A 25,688-nucleotide genomic window follows, 5' to 3' on the forward strand; every position below is an offset into this window, starting at 1 on the left:
GCTGTCATTGTGCTTACAGGGCTTCTCAGTTTTCTTGAAGAAACCTTCTGTTAGAGCAGATCTACTATGAACTGTACACTAGGTTTACTTTCCTCATTTATTTTTGTTTAGTGGTTGCAAGCGTCGTAGTGTGCACAAGGTCTCCTGAAGATATAGTAATACGACCTCAACCTATAGTGTGTTACTGTGGGGCTACTATAAATCACTGTACATCTTCACCTTTTTTTACTTCATGTTATTTAGCCTGCACATAATCTAATAGGGTTGGGTCCAGGATTATGGGAAATGGAGAAGTTTTATCTCCCCAGCTCAATGTGAAAAGGATGCTTCTCAGGCATGGATTTTTAATGTATTCTCTATCTTGTTTTCTTTGAGCATTACACTACCAATGTGATAATGTCATTTGAAAGTGACTTAAAACAATGGTAAGAAAATCATATTGGGAGCAGGGGTATCAATTGTAAGAAATTATTTTAAAAGTAGAATTTGTTCTTGCAGTAACAGGTGTAGTGGGAAGCAAAACAGTTATGTAATGTGCATTGAAACAGCGCTGATTTCATGTCACTAGTGATTTCATTTGTTGGCCAGCTTTATCTTGATATTTTTGTTCAAACATGCAGGACGAAATCATCCGAATGTCAACCCTTCAGCCCCAAATTGAAAGGCTAAAGGCTCAAAGTCAGGTGCTCAAAGAGAAAGAACAAGGGCCAGTGTTTCTGGATGCTGACCTTGCTGCTTTTACCAGCCATTTCAAACAAATACTTGCTGACATGAATGCCAGAGAAAAGCAGCTACAGACCAGTAAGTGTTCATGACAAAAAGTCAGTTTACCTGACTAGCATGCAAAGAATACGTGTCTATATTTTGCTTTCCCACTTTAGTATTTGTTTTTCTCATGCTAAACCAGTAGTACAATTTAGGTGGTCTTTTTTGCAATTGAGTCAGTCTTTCAGAAATTATCAGTGCAGTACTCAGAGGCAAAGATTATACTCAATGTACTTCTACCATCAAATCTCTTGTTAGTATGTTTATGAGCAGATCTATTGATATGTTTTAGCAACGTAAAGCTTTTTTTGTTTACTCAGATTATGAGGTGGGGTTGTCTACGTCTGTCAGTAGAGAGGAGAGAGACTTCATGTGCAGGAGAGAATCTGCTTAGCCATTCTTAGAATGGAAATGTAACTCCATAAAGCTAATCAAAGAGAGAAACTGCTTTAGGTTATCTAGTTTTCGTCATGTGATAAAATATTCTGGTTTTGTAAAAGAGAATATATGACTACTATTTATAACAGTATTTACAATATTTGTAATAAAACACATTTTTCAAGAGAGGGAAAATGTTCTACCAAAATAGAAAGTTGACTTTATTTCTTATTGAATATATGTAGCATGCTAGTGACTACTGTACCCTTTCTGTGTTTGACTATGAAATTAAAAAATAAAGTATAGGATAAAAATATAAATTTATTTTTTCTCACCAGCAAAGAGATTATTTGCCCCTTAAACCAATGATATCTGTTAATGAGTGTACTGTTTTGAAACCAGACATAACGCTAGCTCCTTCTAGTGGATCTTTATAGTATTCCTCCTAAATTCTTTCGTGAAGAGATTTTGATTTGTTTTTCATCCACAATTGCATTATTGTGCTGCTGTGGTTATTTCACACATGCAAATGGAAGAGGTGATGGTGCATAGGAGAAGTGAAGAAATAAAACGCAGATATGCCATACCAACAGCAAAATTGTTATGATACTTTTAATGGTCTTTCACCAATCATTGTGTACTTGTAGAAGAAAAAAATGTAAGCAAGCATTCTATCCATTTCAGAGCTGCAATTTTTTCTTAAGACCTAACTATGATTTGGTGGCAATAATATTAATTGATAGGTTTTGAGTGATAAAATTTGCTTAGCTTTCTTTGAAGGTGCCTTTTGAGTTGAAGATATAGCTGGGATGTTTGTGAGAAAATATTAAAATAATAAGTAATATGTAAGCCATTTCATTTTTCTGTTGCATTCATTTCCTCAGGTAATTATTTTTTATTTAAATAAAGAACAAAAGGGAAAAGAAACCTGTGAAGTGAATGTGTATGTGATAATGTCCTCTACTTTGGAGGACACTTTATCCTTTTCCTCTGTGGTGAAAATGAAAATTTATAAGGATAGGAAATAAAAACGTCTAAAAAAAATGTGTATCTTTAAAAGGTATTTAGTATGACATTAGGTCTTGTAGAACTGGAGAAGAGCTTCCCTTCTATTTCTTTTAAGGGGTTAATAAATAAAATAACTGAAAGTATTAAAGCACATGCAGAACATTAATTATGTTTTGTACAAGATTCCTTACGATTCCACTTTGAGAATTTCTGTTGAAAGATGTGGGAGAAGGGAATCACAGATTTTGTGAAGGTATCAATATAAAGACAGATGAACAGCTTCAAATATTTGTATTACAAAATAAGCAAAACACAGTTGTGAGAAAACCAGCATGGTTTTAAGCAACACAGCTACCACTGAGGAGATTTTTATGGGAAACACACGTGATTCAATCTAGTTCATTCATTTAAGGGAATAATTCTTTACTGAAATGATCCCATAGATTATATTAATTGCCTTTCTTCTTCTTTCACAATCATGGGATTTGTCCTGACTGTAGGAGGTACACATTGCAACATATCCAATGTCATTTGATAGCTGTTGAGATAATTGTATTCTCATTTCACTTCTGATTTTGGAAAATAATTTTGGCTGGGAAATCTGTTCACAAATAAAAGCTGGAAGGAAAAGTGAGAGAATGTGTTTTACTTATTTGAAAAGCTATTTTCACATGTTTAAATATTTCTACTTATTAAAAATATATGCTAAACAAATGTCTATCTGCATGTGGTATTTGCAAACTTAAACACTTTCTCTAAAATAAATATGCAACTGTAAAGGTGTTTGCCCTTCAGTTCTCAAGGTTTAGAACATTGGTCACATCAAAATGTATTCTCTACTAGTGGAATAGATTAATCCAACAGCATTTTCCTGTTATGGGTTGGGAACAGTATTCTGATTTTTCACAGTAACATATTTATATTTTCCCTGTGTGATATTTTGTTATATGGTTCTGTCATGAGCCTAGTTCAGCTATAGCTTGGTTTATGGACATGCTCTGTCTTTTTGACTATCAATTCAGTCTTGCATAGAATAAAGCAGAATCCATATGAATGCATTCTGTTTATCTTAAGGACTTTAATCCACAAACATTAGTATCACAAAGTAAATTTTAGGATAAAAATAAACAGGTCTGGGTGTGTCTTCGTGTTATCAGCACAGGGAAATTAGAGATTCACGCTGCCCACAGAGAGACCGTAAATGCCTTAGATTATTTAGAGAGCTAAAATTAGGTAATGTGAATCCCACTGTTTGACTGAATTCTCACCGTTGACATCATGAGTTGTAAAAACAATATAGATTCTTCTTGAATACCATCCAAAAAGATGTTAATATATGTAAAATATGCATCCTTGTGGATGAAGTGTTGACAGATTGTCAGGAAAAAAAAAAAAGCACAAACAACTCTCCCTGCAAAACGAAACAAACCCACACCTAAGCCCCAAGAACTGTAGCTAGGTGAAAGTCATTGAAAAGTAGTATTTCACTACTAGTGGTCTGTAAAAGTGAAATAGGAAAACTATTGTTTCACTGACTTAAAAGAGCTTTTTAAATGGAATATTTAATAACAAAGTTGGAAAATCACTAGCTTGATTAAATCAACATCTGTGATCCCACTTCAGCTCGTATTTAGTCCTTCAAAGAGTAGAGAACATAATTTGTTAATATTGGACAAAATGTTTGCAGTGTTTGGATGGCTTTAAAATGATTATTGTTGCCAAACTTTCAGGATAAGCACTTCGTGCATTTTGGTGGAGTTTGCTGTAACAACCAATCTTGTGCTTTACCTGTTCCATGGTACTCGTCTCTACTACTGAAAATAGCTATTCTTTTATATAGCTGCCTGAAGTCATATATTAGTCCTAAGATTTGTTTTTCATTTAAAGGATAAAATTATTTATAGAAGTCAAACACTGCATAATGATACTGAACTTAGTCTCAGATTTCTAAATGAAACTGCAGATTAAGAGTTGTATACCGCTTTAACATATCCGAGCTCTTGAAATAATATCTCTATTCATTTGTAGTGATGTGTTTAAATGCATGTTCTATTCTATGTAGGAGTTGTTTGGATTAAATGAGTCAAAGACAATGTACATCTCATTAAGGAAATAAAAATATTTTAAATGCTATTTGATAAGATGGAAAACGCTTGCTTTCTGTGTTTCCAAGCATGTATTACTATTGCTTTCTGTGTAGAGAAAATAGATCACAAGGGAAAGTCCTATGTTTTGTAAATCCCTAGATGTATGTGGTAAATCTGATCAGCCAAGAATTTTGTAAGAAGAAAGTATACCATACAATGTACATACTGCACAAGAGAGAGAGAGAGCTTAAATTGCCCTAATTTTGGTATGTTGTTAGGATGTCTAACTGAAAGTAGAAGTTTTTTTTTCGAGTAGCATTCTGCTGATCAACTAGAAAATTAGGTTAAAATCTGAAGTGAGTTCTGCCAAACATAGCTGGATGAGGATGTAAGCAAGCTTGCACTTAAAAACGTCAGCTGTGTTATTTGTCAAAATTACTTTGTAGACAACTATATCATTTCTCAGTACAGTTTCTTCTGAAACACCAGAGACATACAGGAAATACAAATAGGTGTCACTTTTTTTTTAGCTTTTAAATACTTCATTATTATGTGGTACAAGCTGGAAATATTTCATTTTCAACCAGACATGCTTTTTGTCTGTACTTTTCTCAATGAGTATAGAGGCAACTGTTATTGAGGGCAGAGGGAGTATCTCTGCTAATGAGTTGCTCATGTGTGTGCCAGATGTTTATTTACAACAGCTGTAATGTTGGCGCAATAAGCTCAGTGCAATAAAGTTCAACTTTAATGCAGAAGAAAGATTAATTTTCTAAGTTTTTAACAGATGTCTTAAAGAGAACATTTTACTTGAATAGAAACATTAAACACACACATGGGTCATAAAAGGGAATGGTGGTTTTTACTGCATTTCTGAAATTAGATTTTGGGTTAAGTGCGATGGTTAGTTTGTTGTTTTCTAAACACAGATTTAAACTAGTTGTCTTTGCCATATAAGTTGTCATGTGATCTGTAACAAGACAGTCAAATGACACACAACTGATAAAATGGCAGGGATAGCAAGAACATTAGAATGAGTGCATTCATTCCTCAAAAGTTCTATCTTTCCACAATTTTTGGAAAATTATGATATGGACATACTGGGCCTGATGCAATTGGTTGCAAAATAGTCATTGACTTCAATAAGGCTCGATATTTATCAAACAATTTCTGTCAATAAACCAAATAATGAAGCACAAAATTATTGTATCTGTTCCCTTTTTCTTCCCTGTGGAATGTAGTTTTTGACAGTTTGCCTCCTGAACGCTACAGAGAGACAATGAGCACTGTACTTGTGTGGATCCAGCAGTCAGAAACTAAACTCTCCATGCCTCAGGTTGCAGTTGCTGAATATGAAATCATGGAGCAGAGACTCAGGGAGCTCAAGGTGAGTGGTCAGGTTGTGGGAGCAAACATCTCAGATGAAAAGTTCAGATGAACTGAATGCAAAGTTGGCATGAGCTTGCTGATCTTACATATCTTGAGTAAATTACACCAAGCCAAGGGCTTCAGCAGATGGTAGATACTTAAACTGATACCTAAAGTTAAAGGAGTGAAAATGTTCTTCACTATTAAGACTAATTTTATAAGATATCAAACATGTTAAAAAAAAGACTTTGTTTCTCCCTATGATATATAAAATATCCCTTTGACAATAGCTCTGATAATTAAGTATAGATTTAGCTCATTTCAGTTTCCAGTGCTGCCATGGAAACAACTGTGATTTGCAAAATGCACTATGTGCTTTGTCAGATATCCTGTTGAATTTACAAGCAGTCACAAATGTGGAACAAGTTTTGCCAGTGGGTACAAACTTTCCCTGCATTTCAGTGTTTGATATTGTTCTACTATTGGATGGCTAATCAGCATGTCATTTGATGCAACTAGCAATGCAGATACAGAAAAAAAATGTAGAATATAGGAAAAAAAAAGTTAGATGCAGCAAATTTGGGCAAAAATTTGGAGGAGAAATTATCAAAAATTTAAATCTAAGAAACAGTTCCAAATTTATTCTTTTCTTTGATGTATAGTCTGATTCTTTCGAAAGTGTAATCATTAGAGCCATATTAAATTCCTATCTTGAATTAATGAAGTGTATGTGGCTAACCTCTATTAACAAGTATAAACACTGCTGGTTATATTCTCAGTTCAACTAAAAATTCTACTTCATAGTTTGTGTGAGAAAAGCAATTCCAAATTTCTCAGTAGAGTATGTCATTAGATGTTTTAGCAAAGGTGACCTACATTTTTAGGTTTTGATTCTTTCTTCAGCAGTCTCACCTACCTTTGTGAAACAAAGAGAATTACCCAACACATGAATCAGTATACTATCTGCTTCTTATTCATAGGCTCTGCAAAGCTCTCTGCAAGAGCAGCAAAAAGGCCTTAACTATCTCAGCACAACTGTGGAAGACATGTCCAGGAAAGCCCCTGCAGAAGTCAGCCAGAAATATCGATCGGAGATCGAAGTGATCCTTGGCCGCTGGAAGAAATTATCAGCGCAGCTGGTGGAACATTGCCAGAAACTTGAGGAGCGTATGACTAAACTCCAGCGATTCCAGGTTAAATAAACTTTTTCAGACTCTTCTACTATGCGGTAGCTTGTGTCCAAGAGAATGGCACAGCATGCATTTCACTTGATTTTGATGGGTCCAAGATTTTACTTTGAATCCTGATTTTGTGACTCTTTCTGCCTGTTTTGTTTCAATGGCAAAACTTAACTTTGATTTCAGTGAAATTACTACTAATATTCCTCTGCTTGCTTTTCCAATGTAACTGAAATTCTTTTTCATGCAGCTGAAGTAGCTCTAACCATACTGACTTTAAAGGATTAACTTACATGACTGAAGTACTTTGTAATGTGATAGTTGCCAGAAAGGAGGAGTGTGCATTACTTACACACTTGTGTGAATTTCAGGTATTTGGAATATGTTTCTCTTACTGTGAGGATCTCCTATTTACACTTATTTTTAAATCAAATGTATCAGCATTACAGGGCATGTCTATGACTTAGATGTTGTAAGGTTTAAAATATGTCAATTTTTAACGTATTCCTGTTCTATTTCTATATAACTTCAAGGAACAGAAGAATGGTTTCAGATTAATTCAGATTAACCAATCACAAAAATTGAGGAAGTATTTGAGTGTTTTTTAATATGCTTTTACTCTCCTGCCCACCACGCAAACAAACACTTGCATTCTCATGGGGGATATCACAAAGAAAGTTCTGAAGGTGGAGGTCCTGCAGCTGTACTCAAAGCTGTGTTCTCACAGTGTATTTCTTCTCAGTGTTGTCTCTCTGTATTTCTTCTATTTATAACATGAAATATTTTTGTCCTTGGCTTCGGTTTGCTGGTATTAAAACATTATACATTATTAGCTCCACATTGTGAATTATAATACAAGTCTAATTGTTTTCAACTTAATTCAATAGAGTTATCTGGTCAGGAATATTTTTGTTGTCTCAAAGTATTCTTTTACCTCTGCTTGTGTAGGAGAAAGAAAAAAAAATATAAGAATAAAAAAGTACTCATTATTTTTTACTCTTGATCTGTTTTTAAATAAGCAAAATGGACAGAAAAAAGGAGGAAACATTTTATCAGTACCATTTATAATTTAGCTACTGAAATACTACATTACTCTAAATTGTAACTTTGGCTCCATAACTACATCTCTGATGTTTGAAGCTGGTCTTGGAATGCAGTTTTAAGACATCGTGGGATAAACTTGACGAGCAGCCAGATACCCTTCCAGCTGCTCTCTCAGTCCCTGTTCTCAGCAGGACAGAGGGAGAAAATAGGATGGAAAAGCTCTTGGATTGAGATAAAGACAGGGAGATTGCTTACCAGTTACCATCAGTGGCAAAACAGAAACAACTTGGGTAAAACTGATTTCATTTATTGCCAATGAAAATAGATATGGGTATTGAGAAACAGAAAAAAACAAACAAACAAAAAAACCACAACCAAACAAACCACACAACAAAGCAAAACCAACAACAACAACAAAAAAAAAAAATAGGACACCACCTTCCTCCCTTCCTCTTTCTTCTAGGCTGTGCTCTATTGCTTCACTCTTGTTCCTCATGCCCCTGGACCCCTTGGTGGGCAATGAGACAAGGACTGTGGTTGATCCATACTAGTTCCTCACTGTCACTTCTTCCTCCTCACTCCTTTCTCCTGCTCCAACCTGGGCCCTCCCATATTCTGCAGTGCTTCAGGAAACATCTGCTCCTGTGTGAGCTCTCCATGGCACGCAGCTTCCTTTAGGGCACATCCAGCTGCTTGGGTATGGGATTCCTCCATGGGTGGCAGAGTGGATATCTGCTCTACCATGGACCTCCACGGTATGTAGGAGAACAGCCTGCATCACCACAGGCTGCAGAGGAATCTCTGCTCTGGCAGCTGGAGCACCTCCTCTCCTTCTTTCTTCACTCACCTTGGCATCTGCAGAGCTGTTTCTCATTTCTTTCCTCTCCTCCCTTGTCTACCTGATGGTTTTGACCTTTCTTAACTGTATTATCACAGAGTCGTCACTAGCTGACCATGGGGTCAGCAGTGTCCTGTGATGGGTCCATTGGAGGCAGCTGGTACTGCCTGTACCGAGCACAGGGGCAGTACCTGACCTCTCTTCAAAGAGGTCGCCCCTGCTGCCAAAACCTGGCCACATAAACCTGATATAAATACAAAAACTGAAAAGAGATTTTGTCAATAATATAATTAAATACTTGCAATTGCACAAAACAGAGCAATATATACTTGAGAAATTATTTTTGTCTTCTCCCCCCATGAATTTTCTGGGTAGAGGTTTACAGGTTCCCTCACTGCTGTTAAAAGCAGAAAGTCCTGAACGTCATGACCATGCTCTGTAGAACACATATTTTTGAAGCTATGTGAGCTATTGTTGCATAGAAATCTTAGCCTTTATGTTTATTGCTGAAGTCACTGTAGCACACAGTTAATATAAAAGTCATTGTCTTTTCAACTCCTTGAATGATTTTTCTTCCAGACAATTGTTTTCTCTGTCGCAATTTATGGAAGAGTTATGAAGGAAATCAGTGTTGACAAATAAAATGCATTTACAGTCTGATTCAAAATGCAAGTTATACACTCGATCTTCATCGTTAACTGGAGACTGTAAATCCCATCAGATCTATATTTTGCAGCATTAATGAACTATGCTTAAAGTATTCATTTAAAGGTATTAAGGTGTCATCATGAAATATGATTCTGAACTATTTTTACTCAATGATAGTGGAATGCACAGTAGACATTTCAACAGTGTTTTGTTAATTGCCATTCTGAAAAATAATGATAATTTCTGTATGATTATTCTTATTAATTCAGTTCATTTTCCATGTTAGCCTGCTGTTATTAAATATATCAAGCACATTTGGAAAATGTTCCCTTTGGTTACCTGTCTTGTAATATCTGCTAAGGCATTTTTGTACACATTTTAGGGCACAGCCTGTATTCTTATGAACTGTCCTTTCTAGTGCTTTAATTCAACTTGACATTCAGCAAAAACATATTACTGATTACAAATACTCTGCTGCTAGAGACAGTAATTGAGAATCCTTATCTGAAATGATTCATTGAATCTTTACATGATTTTAGTTTCTGAAGTGAATCTGTTTCAATTACTGTTTCAGTACTGTTTTTTGGGGTGGTGTGGTTTTTTTTGATTATTTTTTTTTTTTTTTTTTTTTTTTTTTTTTCATTCAGAGTAGTGAGGGAGTCTTTCTGTGTTGTGTTCTGGTAGAGAAATAGGCAATAGAATGTGCAATTTCCAAAAGGACCCTGAAATTGAAATTCATAGAATTTCCTGAGTTGGAAGGGACCCACAAATTGAAACACAGGAGGCTTTGATAGGTGACCCTGAATTAATTGCCAAGAATGAGTGGTCTGAAGCCATACAAGAAAGCAATGAGCACTCATGCATCATCTAAACACAAATGAGATTTGGAAGGCAGAAACTTGAGAGCCAGAAAGTTGCCTGCTTATAGACACATTAAACTTGGGCAGAAATGGTCAGAGTGCAGGCGAAAGAGTCTACGACAGCCCTAGATAAAATTGGGTTTGCTTGTTTGCTGTGTTTGTATTTTTCAGATAGTTCAATAATCTTGAAATTACATTGTGTTGAGTTTTAGTTGCAGTGCCAGGATGAATTATGCTATTGCCAGTCAGGTTCTTTGCAATGCAATAAAATGTCTTTTTAATAAACAGAATGACACTAAAACACTGAAGAAGTGGATGGCTGAAGTAGATGTTTTTCTGAAGGAAGAGTGGCCTGCCCTTGGTGATTCAGAAGCACTGGAAAAGCAACTTGATCAATGTACAGTGAGTATTACCTGCCTGCTTGACAATTATTCAGTTGTTCTCTATAAGCCTAGCTTATACAGAAATTGCAGAAATGGTTAGTTTTCCTAAAAATAAATTCATGTTGTAAGGAGGTCGTCCTCTGCAGTGTATTTGAACCTACTGCATTTCCTGGGTTTGAAGGAAAATTGTGTTAAAAAAATGGGAAACTTCAATACAGAGAGGAGGCATACATTCACAGTATTATTATGCATTTATAGCAGGAGTGCAACATCAAAAAGTGTAGTTGCAGCAAATAAAAAGTTAGTAGCCTCCTCAGATAACTATGTACTTTGTTGAGTTTACAAACTTTGCATGTGTATTTGTTATAAACTGCATAATATAAACCAGAAGAGCTTTTTCTGTGTCTGTTATTCACATGTGATTTACAAGCTTTTGTGACTGTGCCAAAAGAACTTGTAGGTATTGTGAGTTATAACCATTTTTTTTTTCCACTAAACTTACAAGTTCCAGGATTTTGTCCCAGCAGAGTTTTAAAGCTTCATGAAGTATTGCCACTTCCATCACAAGGTTTACAAATTCTTCTGCCTGTCTCAACAGAGTGTGTAAGAGCAGTGAATCTTGTAATCTATGATAGTCTCTGTCTATGTGTTCAGTGGAATTTACAAGTTCTGTAAGCGTGCTGGCAGGATGTGTAAATATCATGAAACATATGTATTGATTTTACAGAACTTAGGAACTTCTCGGACTTTCTCTCTTACCCCTTATTTAAATAAAAATTACTATAAATTATATAGGACATCTCTTGTCTCAATGGAGCAATAAGTTATATGTGACTCCTTTAGAATTTGTCACCTGAATTTGTGAAGAGTTTGCACAAATATTAGCCATTACTGTCAAACATACAGTAAAGATACCAAAATCTTAATCATCTTTTATGTGTTTATGCTTCCAGCCTTTTCTACTGTGTAGGAAGCCCAGTTTAACATCTTCAGCACTTCAGAAGGCCTTAGGAAATAAAATTAGAGGTGGCAATTTAGAACTTCCTCAGGATTTAAATAATATTCGAACAAAAATATAATTCTGATAACTAGACATAACCAAAGAATATCTTCATTCAGATCATGTTATCAGGTGAATTAACAGCCCAAGGGTAATACTGGCACAGTTAATAAGATGGATTCACAAATACTTTTCCACCATGATGATTGGATACTCTTGCACAAATGTGAATCAAAGATCTAGGTATTGTAATAGATATAATACATAGAATAGGACACTATACATATCTTTATATATATAGTCTATACATAGCAGTTAAAACTTTGTTACGTATTTTGCAAATGAACGTTATCTGATATAGAATAGTTTACCACATTGCAGCTTCTCATCCTTTTAAAATTTATTTTCATGGGTAAGTCGGTAAATTGTGCTCATTTAACTAGAGGTCTGAACCAAAGACATGTCAGAATCTCATGTAGACACATTTTGACAGGGATAGTATATCTGAAATTTTGTGTGAATGATGCTTACCTAATATTCTGCTGTTCTTTTAGGCTTTAGTAAATGATATTCAGACAATCCAGCCGAGTTTGAACAGTGTTAATGAGGTTGGGAAGAAAATGAAGAGTGAAGCAGAACCAGAATTTGCTTCCAGAATAGAGACAGAACTAAAGGAGCTCAATGTTCAATGGGAACACATTTGCCAACAGGTATGATATCTCCTTCTGAGTGGTTCATTTTAAATTAATAATCAGATTTCTCATTAACAGAGTTTGTCCTTCTATGCATATCAAGTAGAAATGAAACTATGTTTAAGACACTTTTGGTTCCCATTAGTTAAAATTCTGTTTTAGAAATTCTATTTAGCATGTAGCAATACATATAAAGTATTTATCTTCATATTATAATACAGTATCTTACTATTTTTATAACAAATTTATATACTGGTATCTTAGATCTTAACAACAATGTGATTTATGGCTTCTGCAAAACTAGGTTTCTGAAACTGGTATATAAGCATTTGCCAAAAAATCAAGTTCTGTATTTCACCTGTTGCATTGTATTTTGCATTGTTATACTTTCTTGACATTATTCTAAGTGAAATAACATACTAAAGCAGTGAAGAATTTGTAATAATTCCTCCTGGCACAACTTGAGGTCATTTCTTCTTGTCCTATCGCCTGTTACTTGGGAAAAGAGACTGACACCCACCTTGCTATGACCTCCTTCAAGTAGTTGTAGACACTCCTTTTCTCAAGGCTAAACTGCCCCAGTTCCCTCAACCACTCCTCATCAGACTTGTTCTCCAGCCCCTTCACCGTTCTTGTCTGCACTCTCTCCAGCACCTCAATGTCTGTCTTGTAGTGAGGGGCCCAAAACTGAACACAGGATTCAAGGTGTGGCCTCACCAGTGCCAAGTACAGGGAGATGATCACTGCCCCAGACCTACTGGCCACACTATTCCTGATACAAGCCAGGATACTGCTAGCCTTCTTGTCTATCTGGACACACTACTGGCTCATATTCGACCACTGTTGATCAGCACTCCGACATCCCTTTCCTGCCAGGCAGCTTTCCAGCCACTCTTCCCTAAGCCTGTAGTGCTGCCTGGGGTTGTTGTGACCGAAGCGCAGGACCTGGCGCTTGGCCTTGTTGAACTTCATACAATTGGCCTTGGCCCATTGATCCAGACAGTCCAGATCTATCTGTAGAGCCTTCCTACCCTCCAGCAGATCAATACTCCCACCCAACTTGGTGTCATCTGCAAGTTCTCACTGATGGTGCACTAGATCCCGTCATCCAGATAATTGATAGAGATTAAACAGAACTGGTCTCAATTCTGATCCCTGGGGAACACCACTTGTGACTGTCCGCCAGCTGGGTTTGACTCTATTCACCACAAATCTTTGGGTTGGGCCATCCAGCCAGTGTTTTACCCAGCAAAGAGTAATGCCATACAAGCCACGAGCAGCCAATTTCTGCAGGAGAATGCTGTGGGAAATGCTGTCAAAAACTTTACTAAAGTCTAGGTAAACAGCAACCACAGCATTTCCCTCATCTACTAAGAGGGTCACCTTGTCACAGAAGAAGATCAGGTTGGTCAAGCAGGACCTGCCTTTCATAAACCTGTGTTGACTTGTCCTGATCACTTGGTTGTCCTGTATGTGCCACATGATAGCACTCAGTATGATCTGATTCATGCCCTCCCCCAGCACCGAGGTCAGACTGACAGTCCTGTAGTACCCTGGATCCTCCTTTCAGTCCTTCTTGTAGATGGATGTCCTACTTGCCAACCTCCAGTGCACTAGGACCTGCTCAGTTATCCAGAGCTGCTGATAAATAACTGAAAGTGGGTTGATGAGCACTTCTTCCAGCTCTCTCCTCTGGTACAATAGACTTGTGTGGGTCTAAGTGGTGCAGCAGGTCGCTAACCATTTCCCCTTGGATTATTTGGGCTTCATTCTGTTCCATGTCTGTGTCTTCTAGCTCAGGGGGCTGGGTATCCCAAGAACAACTGGTCTTACTATTAAAGACTGAGGCAAAGAAGGCATTGACTACCTCAGTCTTTTACACAGCCTTTGTCACTTTGTTTCTTCCCATGTCTGCTAAAGGATGGGGATTCTCCTTCACCCTTTTCCTGTTGCTAATGTACTTATATAAACATTTTTTTATTGTCTTCTACAGCAGTAGCCAAATTGAGCTCTAGTTGGGCTTTGGCCCTTCTAATTTTTTCCCTGCATAACCGTGTGACATCCTTTGTAGTCCTCCTGATTTGCCTGCCCCTTCTTCAAAAGGTCATAAACTCTTCTTTTTTCCCTGAATTCCAGCCAAATTTCTCTCTTCAGGCCTTTGCTCTTCCTCACCAGCTCACCTTTTGGCATATGGGGATTTTGTGAAAGAGTTTGGAAAAGTCAGCTTGGGTTGATATACATGCAGTTAATAGAATTGTGAGAGCTAACAATTGTCATTCAGATTCTCTTTCCACGTGATAGGAGATTACCCTCCCTTCTGGTGCTGTGACTGAGGAAGAGGGAATTTAGTAGGACCACGTATGTTTCTGCATTCATACTTGTTGAACATGACTTTTTTTATTGTCACTCTCTCTTGTTCTGTAAAACAATATTTGTGCAGAACAACATTTATGTTTAACAGCCAGTCCTCAGGGATGTGTAATGAAACCAGTAACAATCAGAAAACACAAATACTAAGACACATTTCCTCCTGATGATACCAGAAATAACATTTACTGAAGTAGCATCACAGTGCAGGATATCAGAGCGATCAGCTCTGCATACCCAACTTTGAAAAATGGCTGTAGTGCAACCAGTTGTTTTTGTTGCAAACTTCTTTATAACATTGAAAGATGGCTCGGCCAATGGCTTAATAATTTACATGCTATTTTAAGAAGTCGATGCACAATTCATAGATTCATAGAATGGTTTGAGTTCAGAAGGACCTTAAAGATCATCTAGTTCTATACCTGAGCTATGTAAGTTATGTGATGCCTATATAGTGATCGGCAACAGATTTAGAAAAGTATTTTTCCCTTTAAAATAGCTTCTTCCCGTACAAGATTTTTTTTTTTTTATTTGTCTCTCTTTAGGATTTACACTTTTTTGAGTGATTCCATAATGAGTTCATCAGTAAAAGAAAGATATGCATTTTGCTTTGTTCCCTGGCAAGTTGTATTCAAACTGGTTTGAAGGTTATCTGACTTTACAGCTCAAAAGCCTCTGATTTTATGCTTGAGTGCACTTTCAAGATCTCCTGTGATGGTTCTTTTAACATCTTTTAGAAGATAGTCGTGGAGTGATGTTTTTTCAGATTTATTTTCTGAGGACCTCAGCATATGGCATAGAATCTTGCTATAGGATCATTGAAAACTCATTCTGCACAGCAGTGACTCACTAACAAAAGGATGCATACATGTGTAATACTGTCTCAGTTACCTGTTATTAATATCTGTGGAATTACTTGTTAAAATCTGCCTAATTACATCATTGTTATTAGTATGGGATTGAATTTGTTTCTTTTCAGTCTGAAATATTGTCAAGTTTGTACAGTAGCCTTCCTTCAAGTACCATGTAATGTTTTCCTTCTTAAAGGCCTATGCTAAGAAGGCAGCATTAAAAGGTGGTTTGGATAAGACTGTGAGTCTCAGAAAAGATTTGTCAGAAATGCATGAATGGATAACACAAGCAGAAGAAGAATATCTGGAAAGAGATTTTGAGTATAAAACACCTGATGAATTACAGAAAGCCGTTGAGGAACTGAAGGTAAAAATGAGCTAATTCCTTGATCTGTGTTTAAAGTGCTTTTGGTGTTTTCATTGTAAAAAAGTCTACTCTTTCATTTAGAAATGTGTCTTTTTAGATCTACTTGTTAGCCTTAAATTTAAGAAGTAGCCGGCTTGAAGTAATTTCTATTTGGAATATGTTGGAAGATAATATAATCTTTCACAGTAGTGCATTGTGTTTTTTTCTCTTTGCTTTATTGGATGCTTGATTTTGATGCAGCTTCAACAATGTTACTTAAGGAATAATCAGGTGTTAGCAGCAGTTAACTGAGTAAAATCTGTTTTCTGTCTTCTTTTTATATTAAAGAGAGATAAACAAATTTAGTACTTCAGGGTGTATGTTAGTATATACTAAGTATTCATGATTTATTATTTTATTTCTTCAATATAGCAGTATATAAACAGTATATTTTTTGTCTCAATTAAGTAATGTTTCTTTCATGTGGGGTGAATATGGCCTTTGGAAAAAAAAAAAAAAAAGAAAAAAGAAAAGAAAAGAAAAAAAAGAAAAAAAGAAAAAAAGAGGAAAAAAAACCCACTAGAATGTGATACATGCTCAAATATACTGTTTCTCAGCCACTGGATGTGGGCCTGATTTTTATTTCATAGGTGAATTGTTTGACCTGTGCTATTCAAGAAGACAGATTACATAGCCTTGACAATCTATTCAAAACTTTGTTCACAAATTCTTTGTTGTCCATAGAGTTTTACCAGTGTTTGACAATATATGACCATGCAACTGATGATCTCTTTATTTACTGGCAGAACTGGCTTAATGCTAGTCAGAATATACAGAATATATGGAAATATACGGAACAATTTGATGCATTGTAAATGAGACAAATATATCAAAAGTAAACATCTCTTTTAGAGATACAGTTCTTTAGTAATTAACTAACACAACTCTAATTTTTACATTACACTGCATAATGAAATAGGTTAAATATACAGTTTTAGACAGCCCCCATGGATTTCATATTCTGTACTTCCAGCTGAAATACAGGAATGTTAAACTATGACACCTCGATCTGTGCAGATAACCAGATCATTTCTCATGCAGCCCTTCACCTGCTCCTGATGGTCATTTTCCCCAGAGCCTTGCATCGACCCCTCCTGCCACACAACAGGCAAGATCTGGGCCAGAACTCTTTGCTCATCCTGCAGCCCGTTTCTTCTGACAGCTAGCAAAGGGGAAAGCCAAGAGCAACCTAGTGAGGTTTCTCTGGCAGTGACAGCCTGATCCCAATTATTCTGGTTTGTGGACTTCACTGGACCCAGGGAGAAAAAAGGTTGTAGGGAACAAGGTTTCCTTTTAATGTCTTCAGACCAAGAAGTTCTCATCTTAAATTCCTGTCAAGACCAGTACACACTGTTGACATTATGTATACCATCACTCTGTTTTCAGTAACGATGTGTCTCTGGTCATAGACATCATCCCATATATATATTTAATGAGGCACCATAACAAGGGGAAGAGTAGCAAAAAATGGAGGAAGAAAATTTAGAATTGAATAGTTGTTTTGCTTACATAGGCTAAAATGGGGGGAAAGTGTCAGGTTAGTGGCTCCAGATCAGTTACATATGATCTGTTAACTATTGGTTTTAATTCACCACCTATTTTTGGTTCTGTGTCCCTCAGATCTTGATTTCCTGTGTTTGTTCTCTGTGAAACTTCTCTGCCTCAGGTCTTATCGCTGTTTGGGAGAATGCTACCTTTTCCTTTCCTCATGTTAGGTTGACATTCACTGGTGGTGAACAATGACACTGATTTTTCTATCTCTGTAAAGTGAGGGAATTAAATCAAAATTAATGCTTTGATAAAAGTGTAAAATGTACAGTGGAAAAAAAATATATTTTCTCAATTTATCTTTAAATGGAAGCTAATAACAGCGTCAAGGAAGGGCAAATCTATAGTATCTTCTTTTTTAGTTCTGTCTTGCTGCTTGCCAGGTACATGCTGTTTACCTAGGTACATGAATTTGTAACATGACAGATTTTTTTTTCATTTATGATTCTTAAAGTATTATGGAAAAGATATTTGAAGAATTTATTGGTAAAAAAAAAAAAAATGAAATGTTTTACTATTCTGAGATCTTCAAGAAACTATATATTTGTGAGAAGTTGTATTGAGTATCATGTGTTGGAAATAAAATGAAAAAAAAAAAGTTTTCAAGGTCATTTTAGAAAGTCTAGGAATTAAATCTCTTGTGTTTTTGTTGGGTTTTTGTTTGTTTGTTTCCTTGTTTTTTGGTTTTTGGTTTTTGTTTTTTTTTTTCCCCTGTTGGGTTGTTTTTCCTTTTCCCTCTGACTTCTGTCAGAGAGAATTCTAATGGAGTTACTAGAAATCAGCTTTCTTTCTTAAACCAGGACTACAACTTTTTCCTTTTTTTTCTGTTTTGTTTGTTTGTTTGTTTTTTGGTAGAGAGCAAAGGAGGAAGCAGTGCAGAAAGAAGTGAAAGTGAAGCTTATTACTGAATCTGTGAATAATTTTATAGCAAAGGCTCCACCTGCAGCTCATGAGGCTTTGAAAAAGGAACTTGATGTTCTAATTACCACCTACCAGCGACTCTGCAGCCGACTGAATGGAAAGTGCAAAACTTTGGAGGTTGGTATCTTGTCTATCCCTGTATTTATAGCCTTTCTAACTGCAGAAGTATGGTAGAGAGCAAAGATGTATTATCATATTGGATCTTGAGTAGCTCAAGGCCGTCCTCACTTTATGAACCATTTACCAAATACCGCATGATATGAGCCATAATGCTAAATTTTGTTGAGAACTGTATATGCTGGAGAGTTAAGTTAAACAAACAAACAAACAACCCTCAGAGGTGGCTCTTGGGTGGGAAACAGCAATGGCTGCTCAGGGTCCTTATCCCTCTTGAGATTAAGCCAAGCATCTGGCTCCTATAGCAACCTTGTAATGTTGTCTTCACCAGCCCCTCAGGATTTTGATTAAATGGCCCTGAAGCTGGACAGGTGGTGCTATCTCAGCATGGAAACAGCATTTAATCTGCTGGCAAGCTGAATATGTCTCATGCATTTTGAGGTGACCCTGACATTTTGGCCATTTCAGATTCTTGCCCTAGGGCTATTTGCATATTATACAGTGGTCACAGTAAATTAAGTATGTTTTTTGTTGTGAACAAATTTGCAATAGCTATCTTCATAGAGGAGAATTATATGCCTTAGTAAAATTTATCTCCTCTAAATTTCACTGTGGAAAATTAGGTATGTAGTCTAAACTGGTAATCTGTATTTCCCCTGATCATCAGTGTTGTTGTTGTGTGGTAATATCCCTCTATAACCTCCTCCTAGACTAGATACTTATATTTGATGTGACCAAAGTTAGGTGAGGTGAATTGCACTATGAGAAACTTGATCTAGCATCTCAATAAAATTATTTTAACTTCTACAAACAAAAAGGAATAATGAAAAGATGAGTTGTGATCAATGAAATGTTTTGCTTGAAGATAAAGTGTCATTTTTATCTGCTTATTTAAGTGTCTTCAGACACTGTAAAAGTAAAATATTAGACAATAATTTTATTACAGGAGAATAGGGACATAAGTTCATTTACATTTACATTTATAACATTATGTTTAGTACTCTATTACTTAAGTAGTCTGTAAATTGCACTAAATGTGATTTAGAATTAATTTCCGTAGAATCAAGAATTCAGTCAGAATTCTTGAAAGTGGTGGTTTTAGACATTTTATAAACCTGTACGTTAAATAATTATTAAAATTTTATAGAAAACCACGTAAAGTGGATAGTTAATGAGATGAAAGATTCAAGTTGTGTTTTGGAGAAGTGTTCACATTTACATGGTATATTCTGCGGTACTATTCTGTTTAAACAAAATGTTTTCATTGGTGTATTGTATTTGTTTGGAACACATAAATACTGGGAAAAAATCAAGTATATCGCACCAAAACCATCAGATATCAACCATGTTGTTTTGGGGATGCAATGTTTTCAATGTTTTGATAAATTAAATTTAGATGTGAGACTTTCAATCTCAATGTTTTGTTGTTTTTTTTTTCCATCAGGAGGTGTGGGCATGTTGGCGTGAATTATTGTCATATTTGGATGCAGAGAATAAATGGTTGAATGAGATTGAACTGGAACTCAAGACAACTGAAAAGATCCAGGGAGGTGCAGAAGAGATTTCTGAGTCTCTAGATGTAAGTGCTGACTTAAATAGTATCATATTACATGTATTGATAAATTTTACATTACATTTAAAACAAACTATGAATCAAAATTACACATGAGCAAGATGCATAATATTTGGAATATTTGTTCTCACTTGATTCAACAAATGAGTTTTTGAATTCAAATCCACCTAAATGAAACAGAGTAATTAACTGTATCGTGCCTGATGTCACAGACATTTCTTGATGACAATGAAATACATGTTTTAAAAAACATGGCCTCACTTAAGTCAGTCAAAAAAAAATGTTGAAGACTTCAGAAAGAGCAAACTTTCATCCTAGCACTACAACTCTGCTTATTACTACTTAATTTTTATTCATGGAGCCTTTCAAATTTCTACAAATTAAGTTAATACTCTTAGTGGATCAAAATACAAAATGTTACATTGGTAATGCATTTTTGCTGTTGAATTTCACCTATTCAGGTACTCTAGCAATTCATTTATTTTTTTTTAAATACACAAAAAGTCCCACTGAAGTAATTTGGCATAGTCCGTCCACATTTTTTAACTCAAGCACTGAATTCATTGCTTTGCAAAAATCTTTCTTTGTTTTGGTTGTTAAGACATGGGACATAGATATTTTTATCTTTTTTCTCTACTTTTATTGTGTATGAAATATGAAGTTTCTTATTTATATTTTTAAGAGGAATTGTGATTGTTCTGTAGAATCTTATTTGCAGAAAGGAAAACAAACTACTTTTTTGACCTTGTTTCAGTCTCTGGAACGCTTAATGAGACATCCAGAAGATAATCGCAATCAAATTCGGGAATTGGCTCAGACTTTAACTGATGGTGGAATTTTGGATGAATTGATCAATGAAAAACTTGAGAAGTTCAACACTCGATGGGAAGAACTTCAGCAAGAGGTATATTTAATATTTGACCTGTCTTTCCATTAAACCACTGACAGTCTGGTACCATTAAAAAAAAAAATAAAGAGGAACAAAAAAACTATTTTGTTAGTCTAGTTCCTAAACCACAAGTGTTGTAGGCTAATGCCATTAGGTAGCAAAGCACCACACAGCTGCTCACTCACTCCCCACCTCTCCTGGTGCAATGGGGCGGAGCATTGGAACAGCAAAAGTGGGAAAATTCATGGATTGAGATAAAGACAATTTAATAAGTGAAAGAAAAAAAAAGAAAAGAAAAAAGAAAGGAAGAAGCAAGTTGTACAAAACTCATCACTCACCATCAGGAGACTAATGCCCAGCCAATTACTGGGAAATGGCAATTTTGTAAGAACTACCTCCAACTGCTGAGCATGACTCTATGCAGTACAGAATATCTTTTTGGTCTGTTCAGGTCAGCTGTCCTGCTCTGTCCTTTTCCAGACTCTTGCCCACCCCAGCCAACTCTCTGGGAGGGCCAGAGTGAGAAAGGGAAGACTTTGGCACTGTGCAAGCACTGCTCAGCAATAGCTAAAACATCTGTGTTATCAATGCTGTTTTGGTCACCAGTCTAAACCATAGCACTGTATAGGCTGCTGTGAAGAAAATTAAATCCATCCCAGACAAAATCAGTGCAATAGGTAACCCTAAAATTCACACATTGAAGTGACTGTCTAGTTGCTTTTATGTTCAATTGCATATTAAGTGATGCTTTCTCTAGCAAAACTCTTATTGAGAAGCAAACTGTTTTCAAAACTAAATATAAAAGTAACATTCTCTTATAGATGTATTCTTTGCAGCATCTTTGTATCAATGAAAGATTTCGTAAAGACACTTCAATATAGAAACATGTTTAGCACTGGGAGACTGAAATCTAACAGTATGCTGGATTAGTGATCTTTGTAACAGCCAAAAAGCTTTTACTAACTCTTTGACAGATCCCACTGGTGGGACAGTGTACTTTTTTGCTGGTAAATCAATTCAAAACTATGATACTTGTGCATTAATATTTGCCCTTAGTACTAGGCGTTTATTCAATATGTTTTTGTGTGTACCAATACTAGTTGTGTATGTATGTGTATAATGGCAGGACCAAACAGAATTCATCAAATAATTTTAAAATTACCAAAGGATATGTAAGGAAATAACTACTAGTACTTTGCTAGTAACAGAGGTGGGGACAAACTCTAAATAAACACAGAGTAACCGTGCAAGACAGAGGAACAAGACAGTTAAGTTATTATTTTTATATTCAGTGCAAATACATGAAAAATGATACTCATGGAGGACTTCTGACTTCATATGTGAATTTGTAACTTTTGAGCTGACTATTACTGTTCTGAAGGAAAATCTTGGAGCTATGAAGAGAAATATTAAGAAGATGTCAGATCTAGTATTTTGTAAAGATCCAAAAGAAATTATTAGGGAAAGACCTAGCGAAGGACACAGAGACCTTCTTTATGACTGGAGCCGGAACATACTCAAAGATGAGCTACAAAGCCAGTAAAACTTACTCAATTTTGATCATATAAATGATGCAGAAGTGAAGCTTTTTGTAAGCAGCTGTGTTAGAATTATATCAGTCTACCATGACAATGATAATATTTTTGCTTCTTTCGTAGTGTTTGAAATGTTCTTGAAAACAGTGGAAGTAAAAACACTACAGTAAAAATTAAGGAACTGTCCTCAGCTGTTCTGAGCTTCGACTTGAAAGATGGGAGGCAAAGAGCCTGGTTCCCTCTACTAACTAAATGCTGGTAGTTCTGGTGCAGTCCAGGCATTCACATAGTCCCATATTGCTGGACAGTGTCATAATGGAAAATTAAACATAGCAGATACATTCCATGGAATTCTTCTTCTTGGTATCTGTAATTTTTCTCCAGACTTGGATGAGAAAATTGTGAATATACAGACGGTTGCCAGTGTGTGAAAACTGAACTTTCAAATAATCTTGCTGAGTGATAGATGAATCATATTCAGTCTTCACAATGATAGGCATTAAATCAAAATTCTTGCCTGCTGCAGGGGTTAAATGTGGAAAGCACAACATGAAGATCTGTGAAATTCTCCATACAATATATATGAGTATATAAGCAAAATAAATTAGAAAGGTATTCACTACTTTCCAATCTAACTTAAATAGAAACAAAAAGGCAGAGAGAGGAAGCCCCACCACCCCCCTCCCCTGTTTTTGGAAAGCTTGATGTGAGATTTGGTTGTCAAATACTAATGGTGAGATTTGTATATGAATATAAGAACAGTAAAGAAACTATTTCAATTGTGAATTACTTGGTCACACTACTTCTTTTCTCTGTATTTTCTACAACAAAGTGCTTTATTAATTTTTCCAGTGGAGTCTCAGACACCTTTTTTCATAGATTGCCAACACTGAATTTTCTGCGCTGTTTGCGTAGTGCTGTTGAAATACAAGCAGCATGCACTCTCCTCGCATAAAAATACATAGCAGGCATATAACACTATTTAGCTTGTGTTCAAGGTCACTTCTACTTCAGACAAGCTAATAGGCTATCCTAATGTGGTGAAGTTATTTATTTTTATTTGAATAATTGTGCAGGTAATTACCAAGGCAATAAGTGAACTATTTATTCACTGCTAATAGAGCAGCCTAACTAAACCACTGCCATATGAATGATGCTGCAGGAAAATGCAGCATTGCTACTGAGATAGAGATTCATTTTTAAAGGCAGATAGTGGCTTTATGTTTATATGTCTTATCTCTGTAGTTAACAAAGATTGAGTGTGTTTAGTTTGCTTTTGAACATCTGGGGCTGGTCGATAAGCAACATATACCCTATCTGTACTTTTCAAGGACTAATTCACTTACAGCTCTATGTATTGGATCTAAAAAACACTGCTGCCTGAAGAACTTCAAGCTAATATGGCAAGTGGTTATCATCCTCTGTAATGCTGAAAGTAATTTACATCATGCCCAGCAAACTTCAAAAATATCAGCTGGATATTCTTGAGACTATGCTTGCAAAAAAACTTTATAAAACATTATTGCTCAGATGGGCTTTACACTAGATTCAATTTTTATTCTTGGGGACTGTCTCTTAATTTATTTTAGGACTCCCCTCAAGATTACCCTTTGATTCTTTAAAAGAGCACACATTCATCATTTGACACAGTTTATCTGTTTTGTTCTTGTCTCAAGAGGAGAAAGAATTCATCATGCCTCATCTCCATGTGATTGCTTTGAAGGCTTCTAAGAGTCTTCTGAGGCACTGTCAGCAGTGATAACCTAAAGAGATAAAAAAAGTGCTCCTTGGTATAGTTTCCAGTTTTGGAATACAGTTGATCAAAGATGAATATCACTTTATGGCTGAAAAGTCAAATATTTGTAGCCACTTACTTTAAAAACACATTGTGAAATATTAATAGAAATTACAGAAGAATTAGTTCTAGCTTGTAGGATATTAAAAATTCTAAACAAAAAGCAGATATTAACACATTAACAATTTGATGCAAGATGTATAGAGATGTTGTAACACAGGGCATTTCAAAATGATGGAACCAGTTTGAAATCACCATGCTTTGAAACTGGTCCATCTTTTTGGAACACCCTTTATATCTGAGATACAACTTTTATAACACCAAGCATCAGGTTAAATTTTAAAGTAATTTAAACAAATTAAGAAGAAATTTTAAAGTGAACATTTTCTGACTTTTGCTCTGCAGTAACATTTCCCAATAGAGAGTATAACTGAGCCAAAAAAAGGGCTGACATATTTTTGCCTTTCTTAACAGATCCCTTTCCATGAGCTGGAACTTATAAGCTGATTAATGAATTTTCTTCTGCATTTTAAATAAATATACCCTGTAGTAAAAGTACCATAATTTTCAAAAGGTTTTGTTCTATTTTTCTCCCACAGCACAGCTACTGAGTACTGCCTCAAAAACAAAACTCTACTTGGTTTTAAGCATAAAACTCTAACCAACATCTTAGTAACTGCATGTGTGACTAATGTCATTAAATACATGAAATGTATTATTTAAAGAAAAAGTGGCAATGTCTATAAATATAGCTTTATAATATTCAACATCAAAGAATGAACTCCAGTCACAAGCAAAAGTTTGAGCATCTCCAGCTCTCCTTTCTTCAGCCTCTCAGTGCAGCTTTTTTCTTAATATGGAACTTTATATGGGTAATATACAGCATTTCCATTTTATGCATTTACCATTGATCTTTGTTAAATTGTAAACAGATTTATGCAATATCACATATCATAAAAATTCAATGTTATGCATAGTCATAAAAAATAACTAAAAATCTATAAAATCCTGTTGAGACTTCAATAAAAAGTTCAGTCCATAAATACTTTTTGCTTTTCTCTTTCATTCGGATAGTGCCTAACAGCAGATTTTTTTGTTTCTTTTTATTTTCTTTGACAGATGTCAACATTTCACTGGCTCAGAAATAATTAAATGGTTATTATCCTGAGATATCCTATTTAGCGATTAACTGTCAGACACTTCCCTTTAGAGACCAAAGCCTTCAGCTTTATCGACTATGATCTGATAGCAGAGCTAGAGCTTCCTGTTATGTTCCCAGACCCATTTATACAGTGCAATGTTAAACTATTTCTTCCACAGAGGAACAGAAAAAAACATAATCTTCCAGAGAAAACAAACAAACCAACAAACCCCAAAACAGTGCACACACAAATTAACCACAAGCCAAAACAAACCTCGTAAAACCAGAACATCATA

General features: G+C 35.6%; 1 protein-coding gene across 12 annotated transcripts in view; it reads left to right on the forward strand.

Annotated features, from left to right (window-relative positions):
• DMD (dystrophin) overlaps positions 1-25,688 on the forward strand; it is a 1,243,922-nt gene that overhangs the window by 532,180 nt on the left and 686,054 nt on the right. For all 12 annotated transcript variants that reach the window (XM_065859822.2, XM_071812115.1, XM_071812091.1 and 9 more), the window contains 9 exons: positions 621-801; positions 5,480-5,625; positions 6,587-6,799; positions 10,463-10,576; positions 12,112-12,267; positions 15,664-15,834; positions 18,277-18,459; positions 19,904-20,038; positions 20,787-20,936. In XM_065859822.2, the coding sequence (XP_065715894.1) occupies positions 621-801; positions 5,480-5,625; positions 6,587-6,799; positions 10,463-10,576; positions 12,112-12,267; positions 15,664-15,834; positions 18,277-18,459; positions 19,904-20,038; positions 20,787-20,936 (1,449 nt within the window). The remainder of the gene's footprint in view (positions 1-620; positions 802-5,479; positions 5,626-6,586; positions 6,800-10,462; positions 10,577-12,111; positions 12,268-15,663; positions 15,835-18,276; positions 18,460-19,903; positions 20,039-20,786; positions 20,937-25,688) is intronic.

The sequence above is a fragment of the Patagioenas fasciata genome, chromosome 1 (assembly GCF_037038585.1).
Source record: "Patagioenas fasciata isolate bPatFas1 chromosome 1, bPatFas1.hap1, whole genome shotgun sequence".
Taxonomy (NCBI): domain Eukaryota; kingdom Metazoa; phylum Chordata; class Aves; order Columbiformes; family Columbidae; genus Patagioenas; species Patagioenas fasciata.